Here is a 17,777-nt window from a genome sequence, read left to right as displayed (position 1 = left end):
ATTTAATTCATTCGTTTTTAGAGATAAGAAATAGAATATAGAATGTACCTCACATTGTGACGTACATTCTATATTTAATTAAGTTTTCAATATCTGCCATAGTTAATACAAATAAAAGAATAAATAAATTGGAACCACAGATTGGAACTTTTAACTAATAGAAAAAATAGATAACGAGGCGGGATTCGAAGCCACGTCTTTCGCCGTTTCGAATAAATTATTTAACGAAATAAAAATACTAACCAATTGTCTAACTCCACGTTTAATAATATTGATAACACAAAGTACAAATCTAAATTGATATCAAAATGATCAATGTCTCATTCAACCATCGAGTCATGGAGTCAACAAGCTGACAGTAAATGATAGTCTTTAATAATAACGTCTTGTTTCAGCGTAATAAATGTCCGTGATTTTAATTTTGCATTGACTTTATCGTTCATGAATAGTACTTTAATATACAGTATATGATTTATATGAATTAACTTTTATGTTCTTTTTAACCGACTTCAAAAAAAAGGAGGAGGTTATCAATTCGGTCGGTATATTTTTAATATCATCCAAGCATCACTATATGTAGTGATGTAAGCGTTTTTTTAATACTATGATGGTATTTAAAAAATCGCTTACTCTGTTCATATATGCTAAAAACTAAGCAACGGATTTTGATGCGGTGTTTTTAAAGATAGTGATTCTTGCGGAAGGTTTTGTATAATTTAGGTTTTAGACAAAGCATGCGAAGCCGCGGGCGAAAAGCTAGTTTCGTTAACAAATTTGAATATTACAACGGTTTATGATGATACTGAATATTATGCTCATAATATAAGATTTTTCTGCGAGCATAGTAAATTGTCCTACATTGTATGAAAAGTGGACCGTTTCCTGTTGCTTGATTTTCTCTTGTAACTCTTTTCCTGTTGATCTTTCTACAAAAATACTCAATCGTAAAATATTCCATCCGGTCTGGAAAAATATTTTTACTTTCAAAAGGAATTTGACTCATTCATCAAAGTCATGCTAAAAAAACATTTAACAATATTTATCTCATAAAATTTTCCATTCCCAATTTTATCCTTTTTATTTTTACGACGTAATTATTTTATGACTTTCCAGTCAAATACATTTCAACAAAGTAAACGAATAAAAATACCTATAAACCACTTCAGCCAAAGATGAACACAAATAGGACATAAATTGAATTTATGATGGTGTAATTACACATTCGTGCGAGTAGCGATGCGAATTACGAACATGCATATTACGTATATAATTCACCTTGATATTCGCGTATTTGTATTAAGAGCGGTTTTTCCTTTGATAATAATTAATTAAACCAACTGTATGTGATCAGTGGGTAGACGAATGTATGAACATTGGTTCACGTCGACACTCGAATGTTTCGTCGAGTGACGAAGCGAATGGCGGATTCGAATGTGTCACATAAATTACAATAACGGTAATATTCCATACATTTTCAGGGAGATAAAAGTACTAGCCCTGCACCATGTGGGCGGGTTCACTCTGAACTCAACACAGGAGTACTACGAAGAGAACTTCCCTCGTCTGAGTGACAATGTAACATCGTATCTGAATCTCACTGGGTGTACCATGAGCAGGCAGTTAGATGAGGTTTGTTTTAACTATTGTTTATCATCTTATTATGTGTTGTCTTTGAATTTTCCCTAAGAAGTTTGATTTCTGACACGTGTGCTGGCACACACGTTCTTTTTATGTTTAACGACTAATTATTGTGCCGTAATAGGTAAATATGTTTATAATTTGTAGGATTTTTTCCATATTTGTCGAAAAGCAGGTTCATGGAGAAAGAAGTAGAAAGTCAGGATTCTATTTCTTTGAAGCTGGCTTTTGACCAACATTTCAAAAGGTTAAATTTATTTGACAGTCAAATGTTACTTCGAGGATATGCATTTAAAAAGCCTCCTATTTATTACTAGGTACGCATAATTATTAAATTATAGCTCTTTGGCAAGAGCAAATGATATTAAATTTAATTGGAAGCAAGAAACGCAATGAAAAACACATTTGAATTTGAATTTTACACGCGGTACATTCTTCAAGTCCCTTTTTAAGAACCTCAAAAATCCTGCAAAATGTACTTAAAACACTTACAGCCTCAAATTCTATTAAACCTCCGTGGATCACCTATATTTTCTCCTTCCAGGCGGCAGAAGGCACAGGTCTAGCCTTTATAGTGTTCACTCAAGCGATCTTAAAGCTCACACCAGCTCCATTTTGGTCAATTATCTTCTTCCTGATGCTGCTCTCTTTGGGTCTTGGAAGCCAAATTGGCATCATGGAAGGAATGCTGTGCACCATCTTTGATATTGACTTCTTTAAGCGGCTGAGCAAACCCGTTATTACAGGTAAATATTTTGTATTTTATTATAATTTATTAGGAGATTTACTAATTTTCAGAATGAGTTAGTTAAACTCTCCCTATTGAAAACAAATAAATAAACAAAGGTGCTTACTGTTCTCTATATCTATCTACCCTTTTTTATGCATTTCTCAAATTGCTTCCATATCCATTGAACGTTTTTATGAAATCTTAAATTTGAATTCAAAAGCTCCAGTTCATATACCGTTTTCAATCCTCTTTATAGATTCTTATTTGTTTTATCTTTGATTTCATCATCATCATTCTATAATAGTCTTGATGAAGGGTCGTTTTATCCATTATTATAATCAAAATTATATTTTCTATAAAGTTATTTATCATTTACACATATTGCTTCCAGGCATAGTATGCACATTCTGTTTCTTCGTGGGCCTGATCTTTACGACCGGCGCGGGCGAGTACTGGCTCAAGATGTTCGACTCTTTCGCTGGAACCATTGGCCTTGTGGTCGTCGCTTTATTGGAAATGATATCCGTCATCTACATTTATGGACATGAGAGGTGAGTTATTTTATGTCTGCGGTGTTAAAACGTTAAATTTAGTGATACATATGGAGGAGGGAAGGTGGAATTTCGCCATCGAAAAAGGGCGGATCCTCGACCAGCCGACTACTCGACTGGCCGTTAAAGGTCTCAATTAATGCTATATCAAAGTTGTATTTATGCTCTGCGAAAACATTTGGCTTGTGCGATTCAGAGCGCGGTGTCGCTACAATATAGTTCAGGATACATCGCCCATTTTTGCAAGTGACTACTATCAAGCTGATTTTCCGTTTATAGCTTAATTATTCGGTGTCTCATACCGAATAATTTCGTGTACGAAACTCTCGATTGTGGTAGCTAACAGAGATAACAAGGATAAATTTTTTTGATTTGATGGTTCTCAAATATTTATTACGCAATTTGTAGGACAATATGTCTGTTGAATTATATAAACATTAATTAAGTGAAAACAAAAAAATCAGCTTGTTTATGATGACCTCGTTATCGATACACTTTGGAAAGGGGGACTCTTTGAACCAACCATAGATTTTGTAGGACAAATATTTTTTCGAATAATTTAGGTAATTATCTTGAGATTGAACAAAAAAAAATTCAGTTAGTAATAAATATTTGAGAACCATCAAATCAAAAATTTTTATCCTTGTTATCTCTGTTAGCTACCACAATCGAGAGTTTCGTACACGAAATTATTGGGCGTCTCATCAAAATAAAGCTACAAACGGAAAATTAGCTTGATAGTAGTCACTTTCAAAAATGGGCGATGTATCCTGAACTATAAATAGCTCTCAAGGCCCAGAAAACAATCGCGTATCTAGTCGCCATACAAACAAATACCTAACACAAAAGCATCGCCTGCTTTTTTGCTGATTGTGTTTAAATTCTAGCAGCGCTTTAAGAAACATGTTTACATTTTCTTCTAGCCAATAAACAACTTTCTACCTCTATCGCCCTTTTGTCATATCCTATATAAATACTTTAAATTACTTTTCTTTTTCTTCTTTCTTTTTTCTGGCGTCTTTCTTACGTCTTACGAGCTTGGTCACTTATTTGGAAAAAAATTTAGTGTAACATTTTTTCGTTACGCGTGACATTTTTCCGTTACGCGCCATCTTTTTCTTATCCCTACCACGCGTGATTCGACGTATTTGTGTAAAGTTGCATATAGTAAATTATTTTTTGAAAAATAAGGTCATAAAGAAGTTTCACTTCTTACCTGTGTACACTAGTACACGCACACATTTTTTTAATGACTTTCAAATAAATGATTTATAATTTAATTGCAGGTTCACAAACGACATCTACGAGATGACGGGCTACAGGCCGGGCTTGTACTGGCAGGTGACGTGGCGCTACGTGGGCCCCTTCATCGTGAGCTGCATCCTGCTCTCGTCGCTCGTGTTCATGCTCATCAACCCGCCCATGTATGGCGCTTGGAATGCTGCTGAGGTTTGTTATATATACAGATTCACGAACGACATCTACGAGATGTTCTTTATCTTTAAAAAGTTGGCATCCATTCGTCGGTGGTAGCATTTAACATCACCAAATTGCCGACTATGCAAGTGATAACTGCGTTAAAAACAACCGACTTCAAACTTGCACTTGCAAAATTTACAAATACCTACAGACAAAAATGCTCATAAAATAAAAACTACTGGGCCTATCGCAATAAAATTTTTATGGGACCAATTCGACACCATCCCGCATCGAACAAAAAAAGAATCACGTAAATCGGTTCAGAAACCTCGGAGTAATCGGTGTACATACATAAAAAAAAACATACCGGCCGAATTGATAACCTCCTCCTTTTTTTGAAGTCGGTTAAAAATAAAGCTATTAGATTCTACTTAAAATATACCTACTGACTTAATTTTTATTTTTTATTTTCTATCCAAAATCCAAAATCTCGATTTATAGTTAGGATTACATTTCTAAGCAATCATAATTCTACTAACTATTAATCGTAACTTTTACTTGTACTGCTGTAGCTGGTATGAATTTATATTACTGTCAATTTTTGCAATAACAGGCATAATAAATCAAACTTAAAAATAAATCCAGAATAAACTTAATTATTCCTAGCATATTAATATTTAGTATAATTCAACGAATAAGCATATTTCAATCTTCCAGGGCCGCGTGGAAAAAACTCCTTACCCGAACTGGGTGCTCATCATCGCCATCCTCATGATCCTCGCGGGCATCCTCCCCATCCCGATCGTGCTGCTACTTCGCCGCTTCCAATGCCTCGCGCTCGATGTCGACATACACCAGGGATCTATAAGGAGGATTGAAACCACTGTCTCTACTAAGGAGATGATGAGCGATCAGGATGTGAGTATTTTTGGTGATGTATGTTACGTACACCTTAAGATTCTTTTAAGTGCCACCTTGTAGCTTCCCATTTTTTTAATGTAAGGTGGCATATATTATGTATAACAGATGAGCGTCCATAGTAAGATGCCTTCTTAAAATGATTTTAGATCCTATTTTTTTTTTATATCTTTTGGGATTTTTTCAAAGTACATATTAAAATAATAATATACTACCGGAAGGACCTGGGCTCGATTCCTGGCTTCTGACAGACCATAAATTAAAAACCGCACAGATTATGTGCGATCATCTATTTAACTTGAAACATGGTGAATATAATTCTTTCTGAGTAGTATAGTTATATTTTGTAAACTTAGATGTAACTAACTGAAAACTGCTCTAAAATCGATATATGTATTTACTATTTATATGTTGCTCTTCATGTGTGCTAATGGAATTAATTTGACAACTTATAACAAAAATATAGTGTTATTAAAAGCTAATGTATCTAACAAATTTAAAGAATCGATTTCACCCACATACTAACGAATAGATTTAATCCAAACAGAAATTTTATCCCTACAATATTAGATCCTTTTTAAACCACCAAAATTGTTAATTTTACCTTCTGATAACTAAGTAACAATTATTTATCATTTCTATTAGTTTTGCCTCAAAATTTCTACTTGCAATTTCCTTAAGCATAACTCTAATTATATTCTATCAGTAACAATCAATGGAGGGTAGTTCTAAATTAACTTCACCGATCACCTCCAAAAACCTTTATCCAACAAACTCGTTAGCTACGTTAGTATGTTGGTGAGATAGTAACTAACCACATGGTGAGCGGTGAGTGACTAACCACTTAGGTGATATCGCCGGAGAACGCGCCGCCCGCGCCCGCGCAGCTCGTCGCAGATGCAGCCACTAGGTTCACTATTGGAGATTTTGACGTAAGTAACGAAAAGGGAGGGTATTTTGAAAAAAATAACAAAAAGTCTGAAACAAGGTAGAATATTTCGAAATTGGTCAGAAATTTTTGGATTTATCCATCTGTTTAAAACATTACTAAGTTGTTACAAAGTTCACTATTGGAAACTATCTTACAAGAAATAACATATAATCAGGGTATTTCGAAAAAATAAAAAAATATACCAGTCTAAGTAATTGGGGATCAATGTAGCTTTTTAATGTTGATGGAATTATTTCCTAAACTGATTGGACAGTGCTTAGATAAGAAAGTTAATTTCCATAATTCAATTTTAAATAGTTAAAAATTACGAAAGAGTAGGCTGCTAGAAAGTTTTCAATGTTAAAGGTGATATTCGGTTAAATATTGTACAAAGCTATTGTCTACCAAAGCTAAGATAAAATGAATCATTCACTTTCCTGTTGTTGTCTCATTATGTGTAGGTATTTGCCAGTAAATTAACTACTAAAATAAATGGAAGATACAAATATCAGCCATACTTTAATAGACTGATTCAAACTTTTATGCAAATTTAAATTTACAAAAAATATACATTCAAAAGTTTGAAACTAATCATAGAAGTACAAATTTTCGCGGTATTTTCAAACATAACCATTGATAACCATAGACAACACAATTTTGACAGCTTTTTTTTTAATTTACTGACAGATACCAATCGTATCGTGCTAAAATTAACTGTGTAAATACCATCCAGGGTGTGGACAGCGCTGACGAGCGGCCCGGCACACGCCTGCCAACAAGCATCGTGCGCGGACGAAATAAAAAATAAATGTTTGTTGTTTCATCTAACGCTACGCTTACTATGGAAACAAAAATTCAGCTGTTTTTTTTTATCTGTATCACGTAGTTAGAGATTTTAGTACATAAAATTGTTATAAATATTTTGTTTTAATTTATGGTTTTATATCACTCAAGTTGATAGCGTGATTGCATGAAAATTTTGTTTCCATTGTTCTTTATGCATGATACCCGCTTTTGTAAATAATATCCTTATATTTTAGTGATTGCACGCGTTTTCGTTACATTTTGTTTCGTGTTTTAGTCGTATTTTTTTTTCAGAAATATTCTATAGAGCTTGGTGTTAAAAAAGTATCCCAATATTAATGAAAATGATTATTCCACAGTCGTCAGATTCGGAACAGGGCGAGGTGCGGGCGTCCGGTACGTGCGACGTCTCGAGCAGTAGTGACGACGACATTCCAAATACGAAAAAGAAATTCTCTCCCATTCCAGGAACTAGATTCGCCTTGAAGCCCCTCGGTCTAAAACCAACCACATTCAAAATGGACGTCGTCGATGATTGACCGTTATTTTTCATTTATCTGATTCGGGCGTGTACACATTATTTTGTGTATATTACGTTGAATTTGTTACTTAATATATTTAGGTAACGGACCTTGGACCTAGTTTTGAAGATGTTACAAGTGCTTGTTTTTGAACGAAAAACAAGAATCAAACGGCGCATTCGCGCTTTTTATATCTTCCAGATTTGATTTAAGACTTTTTACTTGTTTAATCATTTTATTTGTTGTCGTATTTTATATTTTGCAATACTTTTGTAACAGATAAGTTAACAACAAAATCACAATTTTTATTATAATTCGTTTTGATGCTGTGGTTGCTATTTACAATAGTTTTTCCGAATAGCAATTCACATGTTAGTTTTAAATTGATCAAGATTGGAAACAGTTAATATGAATACTTTATTTACTAGTAGGTACTAGACAGACAAATATTGGCCAAATCGAAATAGAGTTCGACCTTACGTCGTTCTTAAACGTTTTGCTTTTAAAAATATTTCACTATTTCTATCGGAGCTAAGCTGATATCAATACTCGTTGTAAAAACTAGAGAAGTTAAGAAAAGTGCGATTTGTAAATAAATATTAGATACGTTAGCTTGTAATTCGTAATTTATTGCCTAGTTTTCATGCCGTTGACTATTATGGTATTTAGGATTATTTTGTCGAAAAATTCGATCTACCAAAAACAACGGAATTACAATACATATTTTAAAGCTACAGGTTTGCAGCTTGACGTTTATTAGTCTATAATATCTCTTCAATAATGAATTAATAACTGCTTGTCAAACTCGTCTGTGTGGATCCACCTTTACATCTGGTGGAATTAATTGCCAGTAACAAATACACCAAAGAGAAAAAAAAACAATTTTAGGGAAAAATCAGGAGATTACCTAAATAAAGATTACAGAGACGAGAGGTTTGAAGTGGATAGTTATCTAGAGATCAAATATACAGTATACCTACTAAAAATTAATGAAATAAAACATTTACCTAGTGAATTATAAATTGAATATAAAATAAATGTTTCTCTGATAGATAAGCATTGTTTTGCCAAAAACTAAAGCAATAGTCTCAATGTTCTTGATTTGTAAGAAAATTTATTTTAATTCAACCTACTTATTAGGTATATTCGTTATTAATATATCATCAGCTTTTAATGTTGTGATTCATATTTCAAAACAAATTCGTATTTTTTTTTCTTTTTTATATAACTACGTTTATAATAATTTTTATTATTAAAAAAAATATTTTTTAAATTATTATTTTTAAGAAAACCTCAAATAATTATTGCATAATTGTAATTCATACAATTCGCAACAACATATTCTAAATCATGAAATACTAAATAGGGAAACGAAAGACAAATAATAATTAAATAATTAGAATATCAATCGAATCATGAATAAAATTGTTAACATCAATTATTATAATTATTAATTAATGTAGATAAGTGGGTTTTTAGGTCCTTTTCTCTTTTTAATAATAAAATATTTAAAAATCGTTTTTTTATTGCAACGACTCTACGTGGCATAAAAAATTTACCCCATGTTTGAAGAATGCATTCAGGAGCGAAAAAGTATTGTTGTTGAATGTTGGTATGGATTGTAAACCATGAAATTGGTGAGGTATTAATATCGAAAAAGCAAAGGTTATACCTATAGGTTCGAGAAATTTCTAGAAGGATAAGTACGTTTTAAACGAAATTGAGGGTATGCTAGTCACTTTATAGGTAACTTTAGTACGAACGTATAGCCTGGCTATAGTAAATATTAAGGCGGTCGTACACGGACTGCTCGAGCAGTTAACGGCTGAGCGTCGTACACGGACTGCTCGAGCATTTAACGGCTGAGCGACGTACACGGACTGTTGTAGCGACAGCTGTTGACAGACAAACCGCACAGTCAAGCCGTCCGCGTCGGTCTCAACTGCTTGAAGCGGTCCGTGTACGATCGCCCTTAAATAGGAAAATATTTGATTATTTTATAAACTCAAAACTGTTAATGTGGATATATTTGAATTTCGCGCGCTTCAAACAATAAAGAAAAAAAAAATAAAGAAAATAAAGAACAACACCACAGTCACACAGAGCATAATGAAAACAGAACTGATTTTGTAAAATAGTAAAATTACGGACAGATGATCTTTTTTAAAGATCTATTAGGAAGAAAAGTTCTGAATTTTAATTTACTTCCAAAATTTTTTTCTCATAATTTCTAAGTCACTTTTTAAAAACGTTACAAAAACCAAAATTTGTTCTAAACTATTGATAATAAATAGTACTGTATCTCAATTTTATGATAAAAATTAACTGTTTAAAATGCAAAAGCAATGTAACTGAAGACTTTAGACTTTAGTCAACATTACCGAATACTATCGTAATTTATTGTTAATTGATGTTATAATGAAACTATTTTATTAAAAACAAACTATGTATTAACTTCAAACTATTGGTTTCTTTAGCGATGCCATATAGAACTATTCAACCATAGACTAAGTACTACCTATTACGCAGTTATATCTAATCTGTGGTTATGTCAACTTTTTAGCCACTTACAATTTAACAAAATAGTTTCATTAAGCTCAATAAAACCTTTAAATAAATAATTGTAAGACGAGCACTGTTATTTTAAAGCAGTTTAACTTGTTTATCGCTCAAAAGAGCAATAGTGTTTGTTCCGTAGATAGCTTTGGGATGACATCCCGATTTAGACGTAGTCAAACTGATGTTATTCATAAGAATTACGAAATGCAAATAAAATTATGCCACCGATCATAGTGTCTTTTTATTATTACCTACCTACTATAATAACTAAAACAAGGAATATTATTATATTGTTACTTGCAGAAGCAATTTCAGCGGTCATATCGCACTTGACCACACAGCTGTATAAATGATAATATGATAGTCAGCCTTAGATCATTACTTAATGATCTAAGTAGTCAGCCAATAACAAAGGGAGGGTAGTTAGGCCATACGTGGAATTTTATTTTGATGTAACGATGGTTCTAAATTCTGTAAACTTGATTATATGATATTATTTTAATTTGTAACAATTATTTATAATCTGAGTTCATCCGGGGATAAACATTATTATAAAATACTATAATTTATCTCCTCCTCATAAACAATAGACAAGCCGACCGAGCTTTCGCAATTTTTAAAGCCTCTGGCTTAATAACCGGATTATGGAAAAGAGAATAGAAAAAATACACATATATAATAATTGTACATCATTTATTCTAATAATTTTATATTGGGTGTCAATATTGCACTTAAAGAATTAATTTTATTAACTCTAATTAATTTTTACATAAGAGAGAATATATTCGACATCTGTGTAACTTATTTTTTTAATTAAAATATCAGATTAAGTATATTGTCAACAATAAATCAAAATTATTAACAAAAAAATATATAAATATCAGGCTTACATTAAATAATTTAAAAATTTAGCCATTCATCATATATTAAGAGAAATATATATAAATTAAGTACAATGTATTCAATGCTTTTTATTCGTAAATTTAATCTAATAAAGATTATAACATTTAAACCACATATAGTAAACTTATTATGTTCTCTTAGGGCTCGCGCATACATACAATTTTCGTATCGACTGAACTACATAATCGAGTTGTGTACTCGTTTAAAGTCCACCCGACTAAATTGTTTAGTCGATGGAGGTGCGCATACAATCGATTTCAGTCTATTTATATCCCGAACAAATCTAACAGCCTTCTGTAACCAATTCTCGAATCAAGGCGATAAGGACCATTTAGAGTAAGTTACATACTAAGTAAGTTACAAACATAAGTTTAGGTTAGGTACTCATTCATTGCATTCAAAGTTTGAGCGTGTGGTCTTCCAGGATGTGTTTCGCTAATTGTTTTTTGAATACAATGAATGAGTTTACACTTTTTAATTTGCTTGGCAATCCGTTATAGAAACGTGCTCCCTCGTATGTTGCCGTTCGCCTTCCATAATTCGTTCGGATCTTCGGGAGGGCAAGATAGCTAGCTCGTCTATTAGGATAGTGGCGATTTGATGTTGAGAATATTATATTTGTATTTATGTTTTTATGTAGCGCTTTGTGGATGAACATACACGTATTATAAAAGTATAATTGTTTTAAATTCATTATTTTAGTATCGTCGTAGATTTTATTTGTAGAAGTTAAAAAAGGATATTTAAAAATGGTTTTAATAATTTTATTTTGTAAAATTTGTAGTGGCGCTAATTTATTTTTGTAAGCGTTACCCCATACTTCTATTAAATACATTAGGTGAGGTTTGACTAACGTGTTGTAGATGGTGTGGCGTAATTTATGAGGAATGCAAGAAGTGATATTACGCAGAGATCTAAGAAGTGCTGATAATTTATTTTTTAGGTGGTCGATGTGATAATTCCATTTTAGAGAGCTGTCGATTCGCAAACCTAGGTATTTCTCGTGGGTTTTATGTTCTAATACAACACCGTTACAACCTTGTCATCTACACTAATAGTATAAAGAGGAAAACTTTGTTTGTTTGTTTGATTGAAATGAATAGGCTCATAAACTACTGGACCGATTTTAAAAATTCTTTCACCATTCGAAAGCTACATTATCCACGAGTTATATAGGTATATATTATCACGCTAAGACCAACAGGAGCGGAGCCACGCGGGTGATACCGCGCGGCACAGCTAGTTTAAACATAAAGTTATAGCTTGTGCTTTGCTTTACATACGTTTTAAAAGAAATAGTAAAATTCGAATCCACTTCCAATGCTAAAGCGAGACTACACAGTCGCGGATCAACTGTTTAGTCGATTGCGCACTTCAATAGGTTGCAATTAGGGAATGCAAACCGGTTTCACCGAAATTCGAAAACCCGGGTTTTTGTGATATTTTAAACGATAAAAAAACACCGGAAGGAAGTTAGCGCGGAAAGTTTTTTTTTTTAATTATTAATATCTCAAAAAATTGCTCCTTAAATGCTCCATCAGAATCTGTAATTGCTCCACTTCTATAATTATTAGTTTATTTATAATTAATTTTTTAAAAAATCCAAATACTGAAAACTTGATTTCCCTATAGAATGAAAAATATTCACTTTTCATAAAAAATTTTTTTGCAAAAAAATTGCTCCTTAAATGCTCCATCAGAATCAGTAATTGCTCCACTTCTATAATTATTAGTTTATTTATAATTAATTTTTAAAAAAATCCAAATACTGAAAACTTGATTTCCCTATAGAATGAAAAATATTCACTTTTCATAAAAAATTTTTTTGCAAAAAAATTGCTCCTTAAATGCTCCATCAGAATCAGTAATTGCTCCACTTCTATAGTTATTAGTTTATTTATAATTAATTTTTAAAAAAATCCAAATACTGAAAACTTGATGTCCCTATAGAATGAAAAATATTCACTTTTCATAAAAAAATTTTCCAAAAAAATTGCTCCCGATTTGCTCTATCAATTACAAAAAAAAAATTATTTAATACTGATAATTTTTACAATAATTAACTGAAAAACTATGTTTGCATAGTAAACTACTGCGCTGTGACGTCATCAATTATTGTCGTTGCGACGCATAAGGGCCATATTTACATGTATCAGCACTGCAGCGATATGTATAGACCTTAATGTTTATGTTTTCTTATTTATATTATTCACTAGATTTCCGCCCGCGGCTTCGCCCGCGTTTTCAAAGGAAAACCCGCATAGGTAGTTCCCGCTAACGCAAACGATAGCAACTTGACACCGAAAGATGAAACAAACGACTGAAACACAAATTAATTGATAATTACTTGAAGTTTTAATAATACGAATAAACGTACGAGTTTAGGGATGGGTAGGGAAATGTTTATAAAAATACCTATAATAAGAATGATTTAAATAGGTACATAATAATATCTGTTCCTTGAAATTTTGCTAGATGAAAACTCAATAATTAAAATATGGCGCCTAGACATTCTTAGAGTATAATTAATAGCAACATAAGGTAAGTACTAAGTATTAAATAATAATATTATTATTCCCAGCATTAAACTTATTAATGTCATTTTAAGGTAATTAATCATATTAAATAGTTGCTCTTTTAAAATCATGTCAATATTACATATTATTCTGTAACTTATATCTAACTTCATAATATATCATTTTCATCTTCCATATATTCCTTAATGCTATAATAGGCTCTCTGAACTAATATATTTTTTACATGAGTTTTACCTGAATTTAGCACTACCAAACTCTTTAATACAATGTGGAATTCTGTTGTAAAAGCGTATACCTAGACCCATAAATGAATTTTTAACTTTGGCTAACCGGTAAAATGGCATTTCAATTTTATTTCTGTTCCTTGTGCCATAACAGTGTTTATCTCCTACTCTTGTGTGTAAGTCGGCGTTTTTGTGTACATGCAAAATATTATTAAATATATACTGTGATGGTACAGTAAGGATACCAGTATTCTTAAAGAGATCTCTTAGCGAGTCCCGAGGTCCGAGAAATTATATATAGAGCGAATGGCTCTTTTCTGTAAGATAAATATAGTTTCTATATCTGCTGCCCTGCCCCATAGTAGAATTCCATAGGACATAATACTTTTTATACACCATTACAATTAATCTAATATTGATTGTGTTCATTGGTTACATTTTTAAAATCTTCGTGTTTTATAAATTTATAAAGAATAGAAAAAATTCGATCACGAGGCGGGACTCGAACCCGCATAATTTCGTGATCGAATGTTTATATTCTTTATATTTATAAATTTATATTTATAAAGCCAAATTAATAAATCATTTACGTGATTCTTTTTTTGTTCGATGCGGGATGGTGTCGAATTGGTCCCATAAAAATTTTATTAGGATAGGCCCAGTATTTTATTTTATGAGCATTTTTGTCTGTATTTGTAAATGTTGCAAGTGCAAGTTTGAAGTCGGTTGTTTTTAACGCAGTTATGTCTTGTATGTAAAACCTTTTGTCAAAAATAAAATTCTTTATAATTAGCACATATTTTATTATTTATACTCTAGTGAAAAATTTTCAGGTGATTATATAAAAGTAGGGCTCAATTTTTTCGCGAACCCTACTTCTAAATAATTACCACTCTTCAATAATTTAAAACTCCTTGACTGAATCCCTTCACACCCTAAAATAAAAAGTGCCTATTAATTTTTCTTATAGTAAACAGAAATTCAAATTCAATTATAAAAATACTTATTACCGATTTAATACTTTGATGATAATTGATAGTAGAAATATTTATTACTAACCTTGATATTGTTGTGGACATGATGAAATGTCTCCATATTATGTTATATGTAATATATACGATGGTATACAAAAATTATTATCATTCGAACCTGCAATCCTAACTTGAAGACTCAATAAAACAAAAATTATAATTATTTCTTATTATTCTTATCATCAGAACCCTTTAGTTTCTGTGATCTGTGATCAGAACCAAATAATTACATGATAATAATTAATAACCTTTTAAGTAATACCATCCTACTAATCTATACTTCTATACTAATATTATAAAGAGGAAAGGTTTGTATGTATGTATGTATGGTTTTCACGCATAAACTACTATACCGATTTTGATGAAATTTGGCACAGACAATCTTTAGACCCTGAGAAAGAACATAGGATACCTTTTATTGCGAAATATGTACCACGGGCGAAGCCGGGGCGGACCGCTAGTAATATAATAAATGCGAAAGTTTGTGAGGATGTGTGTGTGTTTGTTACTCATTCACGCAAATACTACTGAACCGATTACAATGAAATTTAGCACACATATAGACCGTAACTTGGATTAACACATAGGATAGGTTTTATCCCGGTAATCCCACGGGAACGGGAACTATGCGGGTTTTCCTATGAAAACGCGGGCGAAGCCGCGGGCGGAAATCTAGTGAATAATATAAATAAGAAAACATAAACATTAAGGTCTATACATATCGCTGCAGTGCTGATACATGTAAATATGGCCCTTATGCGTCGCAACGACAATAATTGATGACGTCACAGCGCAGTAGTTTACTACGCAAACATAGTTTTTCAGTTAATTATTGTAAAAATTATCAAAATTAAATAATTTTTTTTGTAATTGATAGAGCAAATCGGGAGCAATTTTTTTGGAAAAAAATTTTTTATGAAAAGTGAATATTTTTCATTCTATAGGGAAATCAAGTTTTCAGTATTTGGATTTTTTTAAAAATTAATTATAAATAAACTAATAATTATAGAAGTGGAGCAATTACAGATTCTGATGGAGCATTTAAGGAGCAATTTTTTGAGATCTTAATAATAATAAAAAAAAAACTTTCCGCGCTAACTTCCTTCCGGTTAAAAAAACTCGGTTATTTTTAACAAGTTTCCGGTTTTTCGGTATTTTCGGTTTTTTTGTAACGGCAACACTATAGCACTGTCAAAGTGACATTTGTGAAGCAAAACCGCCAACCGTTTCAACTGTCATCATAATTTTCTTATAAGAGATGTTTGTTTCTAAGATTTAATAAGTTTTGACTATTTTAAAAGTATAAATTATAGAAACAATAGTGAATTAATCGTAAAATTCAAGTGTTCATCGTACAGTACTGGTGTTTTTGTAAGTATTTTATTGGTTTTGTATGCAGTTTCAAATTGTTTTGTGTAACACTAATAATGGACTAAATTATGATTAAACTATTAGTTAAAGGGTGCATTATGTTATAATTATTTATTGTTATATGCTATTGCTAGCTACATTGAATGATATTTGCACAGAACAGAACATACAATGTCGGTCTTACTTGCTAATGCAATAGTCACATTTTTAACCGCATTAATTTTAAAAAGGCACTAAAATCTATTTGAAAAGGCATGAATTCTAGCTTAAGCGCAATTTTTTTTGTTGCTGATGATCGCTCGACCGATACTTAATATAAAAATGTACGTAATTACAAATTTCTTATCGCTTAGGTCTGTTATATTCCGTAATCTGTTGCTTTCAGTTCAGTATGGGGGACTTTGTGGAAAACACGAAAAAGTCTGAAAATAAAACTAGCGTGTGGCTACACTTTTTAAAATCGAAGACTAAGTCTGAAGCTAAGTGCAAGCATTGCAATAAAATACTTTTGACTTCCGGAGGTTCAACATCGGCACTCCGAAATCACTTAAAAAATAAACATTTGATTTCATTAGATTCTTCAAAAATAGCCCATCAGCAGCTAGAAAATGAAGAGGCTACACCTTCAACTTCTAAGAAACCAAAGAAAATTACAGAATATCTCACAACTTCTGACTCTATGGAACTAACTATTTCAAGAATGGTTACTCTGGATGGTATAGCTTTCAGGGTATTTGCTAATTCTGCTGATTTAAGGAGACTGTTCAAAAAAAGTAACTATGCCCTTCCAGCCTCAGCTAACACAATAAAAAATATTGTCATGAAATGCAGCCAGAATGTCAAAGATGAAGTCAAATGTGTGTTAGCTTCTTTAAAAAAGGACGGAAAAAAATGTTCTTTGACGGCAGATGAATGGGTGTCTACTCGCAATCGTCGTTATATGAACATTAATTTGCATTCTCCAGACTTAAACAATAAAGAACATATCAACTTAGGACTTGCTCGAATAGAGGGGTCAGCCACAGCCATAAAGTGCGCTAATGTTTTACAAACACGACTTCAAGAATTTGATTTGTCTCTCGAAGACGATATTTCTGGGCTGACTAGCGATGCAGCTGCAGTGATGATGAAAATGGGGAAATGTTTACCCGTACATCATCAACTTTGCTATGCCCATGCCATACAATTAGCCGTGCTAGATGTACTCTATAATAAAAAAACAGTAGTTGATGAAAGGTCATGTGGAGATGATGAAGGAACGGAAATAGAAGGCATTAATTTACATCAATCTGATTCAGACGAAGAAGATGACGAAGAAGATGGTATTGTATTTGAAACAGATAATAGGCAACAATCAGATGTTTCTAATCAGCACTACAAAGATATCATTCAAAGGGTTAGAAAAGTAGTTAAGTTGTTCAGAAAATCTGCAACTAAAAATGATGTGATGCTACAGAAATATGTGAAAGAGAAGTTTGGTCGGGAGTTGTGTGTGATCCTTGATTGCAAAACTCGTTGGAGTTCACTGTGCAATATGATTATTAGATTTTTAGAACTCTATGAGTGTATACAAAAAGCCTTGCTTGATTTAAAGTCGGACATCCGTTTCACTGACAACGAAATCACTTCTCTAACATAAT

General features: G+C 32.1%; 1 protein-coding gene and 1 long non-coding RNA gene across 5 annotated transcripts in view; one reads left to right on the top strand and one right to left on the bottom strand.

Annotated features, from left to right (window-relative positions):
- The window catches only part of LOC123701666 (sodium- and chloride-dependent transporter XTRP3), a 36,520-nt gene extending 28,598 nt beyond the window's left edge, over positions 1 to 7,922 (top strand). For 2 of the 4 annotated variants that reach the window (XM_045649153.1, XM_045649154.1), the window contains exons 7-13: positions 1,479 to 1,629; positions 2,183 to 2,384; positions 2,760 to 2,919; positions 4,206 to 4,368; positions 5,056 to 5,256; positions 6,105 to 6,188; positions 7,351 to 7,922. In XM_045649153.1, the coding sequence (XP_045505109.1) occupies positions 1,479 to 1,629; positions 2,183 to 2,384; positions 2,760 to 2,919; positions 4,206 to 4,368; positions 5,056 to 5,256; positions 6,105 to 6,188; positions 7,351 to 7,530 (1,141 nt within the window). In that variant the 3' untranslated portion in view covers positions 7,531 to 7,922. Of the gene's footprint in view, positions 1 to 1,478; positions 1,630 to 2,182; positions 2,385 to 2,759; positions 2,920 to 4,205; positions 4,369 to 5,055; positions 5,257 to 6,104; positions 6,189 to 6,920; positions 6,998 to 7,350 lie in introns of all 4 variants that reach the window. The other 2 variants (XM_045649156.1, XM_045649155.1) reach the window with 2 other exon arrangements.
- Positions 7,923 to 14,523: 6,601 nt separating this feature from the next.
- On the bottom strand, positions 14,524 to 15,029 carry LOC123701665. The gene is made up of 2 exons (XR_006752766.1): positions 14,795 to 15,029; positions 14,524 to 14,670 (listed from the first exon to the last, which is right to left on the bottom strand). It is a non-coding gene; the product is annotated as an uncharacterized LOC123701665 (long non-coding RNA).
- Between the last annotated feature and the right edge of the window lie 2,748 nt (positions 15,030 to 17,777).

This window comes from Colias croceus, chromosome 22 (assembly GCF_905220415.1).
Source record: "Colias croceus chromosome 22, ilColCroc2.1".
Taxonomy (NCBI): domain Eukaryota; kingdom Metazoa; phylum Arthropoda; class Insecta; order Lepidoptera; family Pieridae; genus Colias; species Colias croceus.
Note: the sequence above shows the minus strand (reverse complement) of the source record. Positions and strands in the feature narration are given on the sequence as shown.